Source organism: Carassius carassius, unplaced genomic scaffold (assembly GCF_963082965.1).
Source record: "Carassius carassius unplaced genomic scaffold, fCarCar2.1 SCAFFOLD_56, whole genome shotgun sequence".
In the NCBI taxonomy this organism is placed as follows: Eukaryota; Metazoa; Chordata; class Actinopteri; order Cypriniformes; family Cyprinidae; genus Carassius; species Carassius carassius.
The window spans coordinates 1,138,403-1,151,132 of record NW_026775126.1 but is presented as its reverse complement, the minus strand read 5'-3'; the positions used below and the strand labels follow the sequence as shown (position 1 = coordinate 1,151,132).

At 37.5% G+C, this 12,730-nt stretch overlaps 1 protein-coding gene across 2 annotated transcripts in view; it reads left to right on the top strand.

The window, feature by feature from the left end:
• Positions 1-12,730, top strand: part of LOC132136870 (NACHT, LRR and PYD domains-containing protein 12-like) — a 58,488-nt gene that overhangs the window by 24,119 nt on the left and 21,639 nt on the right. The window contains exons 6-7 of one of the 2 annotated variants that reach the window (XM_059547410.1): positions 2,427-2,600; positions 2,713-2,886. In XM_059547410.1, coding sequence (XP_059403393.1) covers positions 2,427-2,600; positions 2,713-2,886 — 348 coding nt within the window. The remainder of the gene's footprint in view (positions 1-2,426; positions 2,601-2,712; positions 2,887-12,730) is intronic. The other variant, XM_059547411.1, reaches the window with a different exon arrangement.

Here is a 12,730-nt window from a genome sequence, read left to right as displayed (position 1 = left end):
AGTGTGGCTATACTTTATAAAAGTGGATGCCGAGCCAGCAAAGTGCAACATATGCGATAAGAGTATTGCAAAGCCGGCAATACCACCAATTTAATGAAGCATTTGTTTGGATGAGTGTTTTGCCCACCCTCCCTGTTTAGTTTGGTCTACTCCATTGCGTATCTTGAAACACACTCCCTTTCACGTCATCTAAAAACAGAGAGAGAGAGACAGATTTATCCAGTACAACAAATTTCTCTAAGCAGCAGGCCACTGTATACGTTCACTTAAAACATAACCGACTGTGTTTACGAGGATATTTGCAGAGACAATTAGTTTGATATAATTGTGTGTGTATGTGTTAATTCAGAAGTTACGATACGCGAAAGATGAATTCATTCTCTGTACGTGCATTGTCTGAAATGCTGCACACAGCGCATGCTTTGAATGAGTGCGCGCAAGCTCCGATCGCGCGCTAATTGTTTAAAACGCTTGAATCAGCAATATTTAGAAACAAGTGCATACGATTAGCTACGATCCGTTTCACCCCTTGAAGCGAGTGAACAACGCGAAACAAGTTAGGAGTTTTACATCACTATTCACGATAGCCCATCGGACTGGAAAACACAATAGCCCCGGGGAGTGGGGCTAACGATTTTGCGAGCCCTGCACCTAAGATCTATCCAGTTTGTGAAACACTGGTTTCCACACTTGTTTCGTTAAACAAAATAAATTATTATTTTAAAAGATTGACTCAAAAGAATCATCAGTTCACTAATCGGATCATGAACTTGTATTACCGAGCCAAAGATTATCTATTATTGAACATCTCGAATGAATAAAGACTTCAAGTTCATCTGTTAAGCACATAAAGCTATTGTTTGAGTTTATAAACTTATATTTCATGCATGATTCGTATGGATCTGCTAACTGAATGCAAAGTATGATTTCTAGAAGAATGTTTGTGTCTTGATGAGCATGTATCGCTCACTAGGAGTCACTAAATGAACAGATGCTGTTCTTTTTTATTTTATTCAACGGAGGATCAGTTGCCCTATTGGTTAAAATCCCCAAACTGTTTACTTAAATATTAAATTAATAAATGACATCAAAACAGGGGCGTTTGCGTTATGATGTGGTGGGCTGCTGTGGGCCAGAATGTCCAGGGCAACTTTTTGGTCCCAGTCCACCCCTGAATGGCGCACCCCTATCCAAAAAGCACAACCAGTTGTATTAATAATGTTATCCTGAGTGTGAAGTGTTACTAGAATTTGTTTTAATTAAGGTGAAAAATAAAAGTTTTGTGTTTAATGTATTTGTGTTGATGTTGAAATGGATTTTAAAACATATGGTATTGAAAAAAGTATCGTTAGGAACCGGTATCGAAACTGAGGTCTCGAAATTGGCACCGGATCGAAAGATTTTGAACAATACCCAGCCCACTGGCCACTTTGCAATCAAACAATTTTGTTATAACAGCCACAAACAATGAATGAGGGAGAAAAAAATAAAATCTAATGCTGCACAAAAACTAAAATTGCATCAAAGCCAATGTTTTTACTAATCTTTGACATAACTGACTGTGTTTATGACAATGATCGCCAAGAAGGGTACTGTTGACATAATTCTGTGTGTATGTGTCTGTTCAAACATGAGGAGATGCAAAAGATGAATCTTGGTGATCGTGCACCATCTGAAACTTGTCTCTTTGCACGCATGCGGCAGAACTACGGAGATGCTGTGCACTTCAGGTGTGAGTCAGGCAGCAAGATAAGAAGGAAAAGAGTTGTTTTCTGCAACTAATTGCACTTAACTTTTTTTAACATCAAGTAATTCTCTGTTATATGCGTCAAACTAAAACTTTGACCTTTTGCAACTATTTGATTTAAGTAGTCTATTATTAAAATGATTCAGATACTGCACGTCTATTTTGATATTTATATCTGCGATATTTCAATAATTTCGCTATATTGTGCAGCCCTAGTTTTTTTTGACAGGCCTTGATATTTGTGTTACTAATACCATAATATCAGTTTACGTTGTATTTAGGAGAAACATGCAGTCTAGATTAAAAACCTGATAAACACATTAATTAGGGCTGCTCCGATCACGGTCGGCCAATCGTTAATGCGCATCTCGTCAGTAAAGCCGGTTCTCTAATCAGCGTAAATTCCGTGATTTCACATAGAGCAGCTGTTTACGACACAGAGCCGTTTTTAACTGAGAAAATGCGCAATTAAACGCTGAAAATGAACGTGGATTTGCACAGCTTCTCAGTTAACAATGGCTCTGTGTAGTAACAGCTGCTCTATGTGAAATCATGCACCTGATGGAATTTACCGCTGATTAGAGAACCGGCTTTACTGATGAGATGCGCATAACGATCGCCGATCGTGATCGAAGCGACACTAACATTAATATGACTGCTTGTTTTGTTTTCTTCACAGGCTATGTGGCTGTAATCTCACTGTTCAGTCCTGTGAAAGTTTATCATTAGCTCTACAATCCTCAACCTCCTGTCTGAAAGAGCTGGACCTGAGCAACAATGACCTGAACGATTCTGGAGTTAAGCTTATTTCTGATGGACTGAAGAGTTCACACTGCCAGCTAGAGATACTGAGGTTTGGTTTCAAACACTTTCATTGACCCCCCCCCCCCCATTTAATTAATAATTGAAAATAATATTGCTAAGATTGATTCTGTGTGTGCAAATGCTGTGTTTTTCTTGTTCAGATTTTCCATCTGTAATCTCACTACTCTTTCTTGTGAGAGTTTGTCATCAGTTTTACAATCCTCAAACTCCTTTCTGAAAGAGCTGGACCTGAGCAACAATGACCTGATGGATTCTGGAGTGAAGCTTATTTCTGATGGACTGAAGAGTTCACACTGTCAGCTGGAGATACTGAGGTTTGGTTTCAAACACTTTCATTGACCCCCCCCCCCCCCCCCCCCCCCTATTTAATTAATAATTGAAAATGATATTGCTAAGATTCTGTGTGTGCAAATGATGTTTTTCTTGTTCAGATTTTCCATATGTAATCTCACTACTCATTCTTGTGTCAACTGGGAGAAATGGGGTCACATTATGTGCCAGAAAATGCTTAACGTCATGTCAGCGCCCTATGTTTAGAGTTTGTTTGGGTAACGTTACTGTTTGATTATGGATGCTGTTAAGGTGGTACTCATTTTTACGTTTGTGCAAACGCTTTTGGTCTGTTTGCATTTGCAAACACAACTGCTGTATTATATCGAGGAGCAGATGTTTTGAAAGGAACAGGAAGTTGCTCGATTTTGAGGACTCTGATTGGCTTGCATGGCTTTATCCTTCTCCCTACACTGCCGCCCATAGGTTTGGCATAGTTATGATGGCGCTCGACAGCGTGTTTATGCGGGTTGATGTAAACGACAACTTTTTTGAAAACGATGTTGTGTGCACGATGTTATTTTTGAAAACGGAGGGGGGGAAATATTCGTTTCTCTAAATACCCGGCTATGTGTAAATGTGGCATTAGGTGTGAAGCTGCTTTCTGATGAACTGAAGATAAACTGTAACCTCGAAATACTGAGGTAAACCGTTTTCCATAAAATAATTAACAACATGCTACCACATTTTGTTTGAGAGAATAGCATGACACTGTATTCGTTACCACACAAGAAAATCATGAATCTATAATTTTTTTTTTTTTAACAAATCTATGGTTTAGTAATTGAAAACAAAGATATAAATAGTATTGTAATTTTACTGTGAATGTATATACAGTCAGGTCCATGTATTTTGACATTTTTTGACATTTAATATTTTCATAATTGTGATTCTTTATGCCACCAGAAAAGAATTACAAATAAAACAATTAAGATGGAATTGAAGTGCAGACTATAAGCTTTAATTCAAGGGGTTGAACAAAAACAACATAGATTGCTTAATTACAACCATTTTTACACACAGCCATTTTCAGGGGCTCAAATGTAATTGGAAAAATAAATGTAATCATAAATAAAATATTTTGTTAAAAATCTTATGCAGGCAATGACTGCATTTAGTCTGGACATCAGCAGAGACTGTACAGTAAAATCCAGTGCCAAGATCCCAATTTAGGCGAACACTGACCTCGATATTTGTAACTTAATTGATAACAAAACTAAAACATCAACATCTAAAGTCAATCTTGTTAGTAATGCGTGATGCTGTTTGTGGAGATTTTAAATTAGAGATTTAATGTCTTCTATCTTGTGTTGATTTCAGCTGTGGCTGAAGTCAGCTGTGGGTCTTGTATTTCTGCTTTTAAAAATATATTTTTTTCTGTTCTTGTTCTCTTTTTTTTTTTCTCAGTGATTCAGTTTGTTAACAGCAGGTGTTCTTCAATAATGCTCAATCATCAATTACTAAACTAATTATCTTATTAACTTTAACACTGCTTCAGTGTTAACATTCTGGGAGTGTTAATTTAATACTGGGGGTTTTACGGTGTTGGTTTCTCCTTTTGTGATGCATTTTCAGGCTGCAGCTGTCTTCAGTTTTTGTTTGTTTGTGGCTCTTTCTGACTTTATTTTTGTCTTCAGCAAGTTAAATTATGCTCAATCGGGTTGAGATCAGGAGATTGACTCGGCCATTGTGGAATAATCCACTTTTTTCCTTCAAAAACTCCTGGGTTGCTTTTGCTGTATGTTTTGGGTCATTGTCCATTTCTGCTATAAAGTGCCGCCCAATCAACTGTGCTGCATTTGACTGAATCTGGGCAGAGAGTATATCTCTGTACACTTCAGAAATCATCCGACTGCTTCTACTGCCACTGGAAACCATGCTGATGTTTCAGGGCAAAGTCTAATCTGGCCTTGTTTGAAGCTTGTGGTGAGCACTCTGTGTTTGATCTGGTGAAATTTTCCAAGTACTTCTCGCTACAGACTGTAGCGTGGTGACGTCACTTATGTATGTGTTACCACGCATGTGCAAAGTGACATAAGGTATGTTTATAAAACGCATGCGCAGTAGAGCTGTAACGATACACCAAACCCACGATTCGGTTCGTATCACGATTTTTGACCCACGATACAAACCTCGATATGGGGGGGGGGCTTTGACAAAACAGTTCAAAAGATATTTTGAGGAAAGAAAATATATTTGTATTAACCCTCTGGAGTCTAAGGGTATTTTTGGGGCCTGGAGAAGTTTTGTCATGCCCTGACACTTGTGCTTTTTTCAGTTTCTTATAAATATCTAAATGGGTAAAGTATAATCTTACTGTAATCAGCACAAACTGGGCAATAATAATGTGAAATGCATGTATGTACATTGTATTTTTGAGAAAAAAAAATGTTATGTGTGGTTAGTGGAAAAACTAAAAATGTTAAAACGAAAAAAAAACACAAAGAACATTGGTTCCCGGGATTTTTGATAACTGGAGCTTGTAGCCTAGAATTTTACTTTCTAAATTATGTGAAAATCATCTTGTTTACTCACTCACAGAAAACAATATATTGATTTAAATTTTCTAAGACACTTTTTGTTGGATTAAAGTCATATGTGAGTAGGTGTCAACTATCATGAATATCATTGTGATTTACACCTGAGAAGACAAAGGCCTGCATAATGAGCCTTTCAGTCAGGTGTGTCCCTGAGAGGGAAGGGTTACAAGAAAGAATGTAACCCTTACATTCTTATTATCATAATTATTATTATTAATGTTGAAAAGAGCTGAGAATTTTTTTTTTTGTTTGTTTTTTAGGGGGGGATCAATTAAAAGAGCACCATTTTTTTGTTACATTTGTTACAGTTACATTTATTTGTTACATTTTATATTTTTTACATCAAGCATTTGAATGATATAGTATTGCATATTGTTATTGAAACTTCATAATATTTGACTTAATTATACATTTAGTCAGGAATTATAGTTTGGAAAGTCTAACTAGTAAAATGTTAACCCGTTATGTGAAAACTAGTACAAGTATATAAATAAATAAAAAGAGACTTACTCATGTTTATGATCTCTGCTGAATTAAGTACTTCATTCTTTTTTTTTCTGAGGAAATCCATTTCTCAAATCCTCTTTTTGGGGTATATTATGTCTTCCTCTCATCGCAAAGCAAACGGTAAAATAAAAAGAACTTGAAGAACCGTCTCACTGCTTTTTCTTCTGTTATGGGCATATTCAAGCCGCGCGTTTCAGTTTGAATCTGTATAGAGTGTTCAGCGCGGGGGCGTGGTCACATTAGTTATAATGAAGGGAGACGTGAAAAACGGACATCGCGTTGTTTTCATATGGATTACTTTATCACAGCACTTGTTTAGTTTAAAAGTAGACATGTCAAGCTTTCTATAGATATCTCTCTCATGTCTCTTCGTTGAGTATTCACTGAGCTACAGTTCATTTTAATGACGTGTTTGTACATGACGATCAGCGCAGACAAAGGCTGCAGACAGCACACCTTGTTTGTTATCTTTATTTTATAAGTGCACAAAGTTTTGTTATGTCTGTATCCAAAAAAAAAGTACGCCCTTTACAGATTTGATTGATGTATTGCTCTTATCTGTACGATTAAAACTGAAAGTGTAATTTAAGTTATTTTCGGGGTTATCAGGAGAAAATGACTCATAATGCGTATCTGCGTTAATCGACTCCTTCAAACGTATTTTATAATGTTAACTTCAAATAATACTTATAGTAATTAAAAAATGTGGTAGCATTGGATCTGGACAGGAAGGATAACTCTCGGAGGGGTGTGTCGCGATTCTGCCTTCTCACATCGCGATACAGGTTCGTGGACCTGCGTATCGCGATTTCGATTTCATATCGTTACAGCCCTAATGCGCAGTAATGTTCATTCACTTCCAGATGTTCGAAAGGAATGGTGGATTTGAGATTCAGTGGCAGTAAAGTAAAGGCGCCCCCTGGAACACAGTCAGAAATGTATAGCACACACATACTTGCACGCATTTCATATATAACTTCGTACCCTTATAGATCTCATTGTGCCGAACAAATTTTGTATTGCATGTCATAGGCTCCACCCAGCAGGAAGTCATCTATTTAGAGCTATGTAAAAAGTGCATGCTTTGGAATTTGATATACTTGTCATAGGTTTTTTACCCGATTGCCACCTAACTCGGTCAATATGATCTCAAGACATTGGGAATGAAAAATTGGCAGGGGATTTTTGATATCTCGAACGCTTTGCTCGTGGTGCGAGGCGTTGAATTTATGGCGAGAAATGAGAAACAGGAAGTGTCTAATACATCCACATACATTACCTTTTATTTTAATTAAACTTCATCAATTTGTTCGTTTTATAATGTCAGTCGCATAGTTGTGAATATTAGGAGTCAAACTTATAGCGCCACCAACTGGCAGCAGGAAGTGTCATTTTCAAAATGCTTTGAATTCAGCATATTATTTGTACTCGATTTGCTTCCAACTTCATCAGAATAATGACAAAACACAGCCGATGTAAAACTGTTGAGGGTATATTGATATCTAAAATATTGTTGCTGTGGCAACATGTCAAACTGGAATATTTTAAGACGGATAACATGCTTAGAATTTCCTGATACTCCAACACGCATCAGTATTTATGACATCTAGACACTGGCAAAAGCTCATAAAAGGGCGTGGAGGAGGCACTCTACAGCGCCACCTTTTGTGGGGGAGTTAGTTTTAACTGCACACACCAAATTTGGTACATATATTGTTCTTATCAAGACAGACAACTTTCTAATTCAGTCATCAGCTACGACCAACAGGAAGTCGGCTATTTTGATTTGAATATGGATTTTTGGAAATATATAGCTGTGAATTAATGCATACTGCTCAGTGGGGAAGTACACTGTACGCACCAAACTTTGTCTGCATGATGCCAAAACATTGAGGAACTTAAATTGCGAATGGATTTTGGATAGTTTAGCCGTGGTGATTTTTTTTGAAATGACAGTATAAAGGGAATCATTAATTGTCCTTTAAGAAGATCATACTATGTCTATTTTTGAAGCAATTGATAGCAAAATTCTGGAAGACATAGTGCAGCACCTAAAATTGTCAACCTGCTATCTTGACACACTTCCTACATCTTTTTTCAAAAGTGTGCTTAACTGCTTAGAAGCAGATCTTTTAGAAGTGGTGAACGCCTCACTTCTTTCTGGGACATTTCCAAACTCCTTTAAAAACTGCAGTTGTTAAGCCCCTCCAGAAAAAGAGCAATTTTGATAACACCATTTTGAGCAATTTTAGACCAATATCTAATCTTCCTTTTATAGGCAAAATTATAGGAAAGGTAGTTTTTAATCAGCTGAACAAATACTTAAACTCAAATGGATACCTGGACAATTTTCAATCGGGTTTTCGACTGCAGCACAGAGACCGCACTCAATAAGATAATAGATGATATTCACTTAAATTGTGACTGAGATCTAGCAATACCAGCACCGATATTTTGCCAGTGATGCGTTTGACACTATCGATCATAACATACTACTAGAGAGACTGGAAAGCTGGGTCAGGCTTTCTGGGATGGTACTCAAATGGTTCAGGTCATACTTAGAAGGGAGAGACTATTATGCGAGTATAGGAGAGCATAAGTCTAAGTGGACGTCCATGACATGCGGAGTCCCACAAGGGTCAATTCTTGCACTGCTCTTGTTTAGCCTGTATATGCTCCCAATAAGTCAAATAATGAGAGAGAACCAAATTGCCTATCACAGCTATGCTGATGATACCCAGATTTACCTAGCCTTATCTCCAAATGACTACAGCCCCATTGACTCCCTCTGCCAATGCATTGATGAAATTTATAGTTATATGTTCCAGAAATTCCTTCAGTTAAACAAGGAAAAAACTGAAGTCATTGCATTTGGAAACAAAGATGAACTGTTCAAGGTGAATGCATACCTTGACTCTAGGGGTCAAACAACTAAAAATCAAGTCAGGAATCTATCATTTAAAAAACATTGCAAGAATTAGATGTTTTGTTTCCAGCCAAGACTTGGAGAAACTTGTTCATGCCTTTATCACCAGCAGGGTAGACTATTGTAATGGGTTCCTCACCGGCCTTCCCAAAAAGACCATTAGACAGCTGTAGCTCATCCAGAACGCTGCTGCCAGGATTCTGACATATCACACCAGTCCTCAGGTCCTTACACTGGCTTCCATTTACATTTAGGATTGATTTTAAAGTACTTTTACTCGTGTATATAATCACTGAATGACCTAGGACCGAAATATATTGCAGATGTGTTAACTGAATATAAACAGACCACTCAGATCATTAGGATCGAGTCAGTTAGAAATACCAAGGGTTGACACAAAAAAGGGGAGTCCGCCTTTAGTTACTATGCCGCCTGCAGTTGGAATCAGCTTCCAGAAGAGATCAGATGTGCTAAAACACTAGTCACATTTAAATCTAGCCTTAAAACTCATCTGTTTATCTGGGCGTTTATTGAATGAGCACTGTGAAATGTCCGAACTTATTGCACTATATTTTCACTTTTTTTATTTATTTTATGTAAAATCATTTTCTAACGGTTTTAAATTCATTTTAAATAAGTACATTTTTAAATTTTAAAAGTTTTAAAACTGGTTGTTTTATTCTTGGTATTTTTCTTCATTATTATTTTACTTTCTATTATGTAAAGCACTTTGAATTACCATTGTGTACGAAATGTGCTGTGTAAATAAACTTGCCTTGTCTTACCCAGTGTATTCTGTGACAGCTATAGGCCCTCACTTGTGCTGGCCTCACAACAGGGTGCCGTCACTCACACGGGTCACTGGAAGACAGCCATGTGGCGTTTTGTAAGGGACCCCATTCGTCAGTCTCTTTCTGATGTAATGTAGAACATGACCGACTGAAAGGGACCGTCTCGGTTACATATGTAACCCTCGTATGTAACGTCCCCTTGCCACATCGCTGTTCCGCTGAACGGCCGGGTCTCTGGGCTTGGCTCTTCAGCGAAGACTTGAGTCCAAGTTGCTCGTGCTGCTCCTTTATATACCTTGCGGTGTAAATTCCGCAGACTAAGGTACTCTGTGTACCATTGGCTCGTTTTGTAACCACTCGAAGGTGATTGGGCTCTCAAGCGAAATCCCATTCGTCAGTCTCTTTCTGATGTGTCCGTTCCCGTCCTTCAGAGAATGAGGGTTACATATGTAACCGAGACTATTTCAGTTTTATCACGTGATAGAATGTCTGAGACCTCCTTAAGGCGTACAGCTGACCCATATAATCTGCTGCCTATAATGCATCACACTAAGATTGCTGTATAGACAAAAATCCAATTGAGTAAGCATTTTTAAACATTAGCTCACTAAAAAATAAATAATTTCGGATCAATTTCTCTTCCATGAGAGTAGCATACTTTCTGTTCTTGACGATAATGTAAATTCTAGGGGCAAGGCTTCTAAGCCGGGGTGTTTCTAGGACCATGATATATGTGGTGGCTGAAAACAATTGTCACTTTAATATCAAGTTCCGATTATTTGTACGTTGGGATTGACGGCATATGAATATTTTATGAATCACACATGAATGCTGTTGATTTATGCACTTGAATCAGGACTCATTTTTATGTATGATTGATGAACGTAGGCCAAGATGTTTAATGTCCAATGATTTAGAGAAATTTTGTTTTTTCATGATAATGCTGAATGAACACATTATCTTTTATGCAATGACACGGCAAGATAAATAAAAAATGGCACTTCAAGTTTTAACCCTGGGTGTCTATTGATAATATAGAAATAACTTGTGCCTATTCTTAAATACATTTGTACTTTAACCTCTTAGCCTGCACCCTGACGCCAGCGTCCTCAACTCCCCTCAACCCACATGTGTCAATGTTTACAAATAGAGTAAATTAGACGGGCCAAATTTAATCTTGACATACTATGTATCATTAAAAAGATCCAAGCCACAAGCATCGACAACAGATCGCTGTTTTTCAAAGGAAAGCTTATAAAGAATGTATTTGCAAAATTTGTGTAAGCAGTACACATCAAAACATGAAAATGCAGTACAAACCAGATTTGTCGTAATAACGAGTCATAAACGCATCCATAGGTGTAAATCCCATATTAGTTAGGAAGGTAAGGGTCCACTGAACGACATCTCATGGAGCAAGTTTAGTCCAACGAAGCAATAACATTGTAATATGGATAATTCCATTGCTTACGTTTCAGTTCTTCAGGGACATAATTGTTTGTGTCAGTTATGGAATAACTCGCGCACAGAAACTGCATCTTGGTAGTAAAAAAAATTCATGGTTTTGTAGAGTACAGTGTCACAAACCGAATGAGATGATCAATGAATAAAAAATTTAAAAATATTCGAATTATTATTTGAATTATGGCGCCCTCTCGTGACTGCTCGTGACGCACACTCCTACACACCTGTCATCTGAAACTTAGCGATCGCCTTTTTCTTCATTTGTTTTATTTTTCAACAGTTTTCATGTATGTGTGGGTGTGTTTTATGTTGAATGTGTCTGTATCTGCATGATTACCATCTGTTTGAGGGCAAATCAGCTCGCTTTTACTGTGTAATCATGGCTATCAATGTGAACGCCATATATATGAATGGAGTGTGATTTATTTACTTTATGGTGTATTTATATGATTACCATCTCTATAACTGGCTATCAACACAAGCACGTATTTTTATTGTAATTCATTGTAAATTCTGCATTTCTAACAATCTCCGGGTGTTCTGTAATTGGCATACAAAGATAAATCTTTTTTTATTTTTATTATTTTTCTTACTCAAATTATTTTTATTGTATTTTTCTAGTGCTCAAATAAATCACTTATATGATGTGTACGTTTCTGTCTAGTGTTTTATAACTGAAAAACATGCAGTGGTATGTTTAATGACTAAAATAGTTTGTAGATCCCTTCAATATATATACAGTACAGACCAAAAGTTTGGACACCTTCTCATTCAAAGAGTTTTCTTTTTTTTCATGACTATGAAAATTGTAGAGTCACACTAAAGGCATCAAAACTATGAATTAACACATGTGGAATTATATACATAACAAAAAAGTGTGAAACAACTGAAAATGTCATATTGTAGGTTCTTCAAAGTAGCCACCTGGATACACAGCTGCTTTTTTCTTGCCATAATACAAATTCTAACAGTCTATTCAGTAGGACTATCAGCTAAGTACAGGAAAACGAGTGGCCATCATTACTTTAAGAAATTAAGGTCAGTCAGTCTGAAAAATTTGGAAACCTTTGAAAGTGTCCCAAAGTCCAGTCACAAAAACCATCTAGCGCTACAAAGAACCTGGCTCACATGCGGACCGCCCCAGGAAAGGAAGACCAAGAGTCACCTCTGCTGCGGAGGAAAAGTTAATCCGAGTCACCAGCCTCAGAAACCGCAGGTTAACAGCAACTCAGATTAGAGACCAGGTCAATGGCACACGGAGTTCTAGCAGCAGACACATCTCTAGAACAACTGTTAAGAGGAGACTGTGTGAATCAGGCCTTCATGGTAGAATATCTGCTAGGAAACCACTGCTAAAGAAAGGCAACAAGCAGAAGAGACTTGTTTGGGCTAAAGAACACAAGGAATGGACATTAGTCCAAATTTGAGATCTTTGGTTCCAACCACTGTGTTTTTGTGCGATGCAGAAAAGGTGAATGGATGGACTCTACATGCCTGGTTCCCACCGTGAAGCATGGAGGAGGAGGTGTGATGGTGTGGGGGTGCTTTGCTGTTGACACTGTTGGGGATTTATTCAAAATTGAAGGCATACTGAACCAGC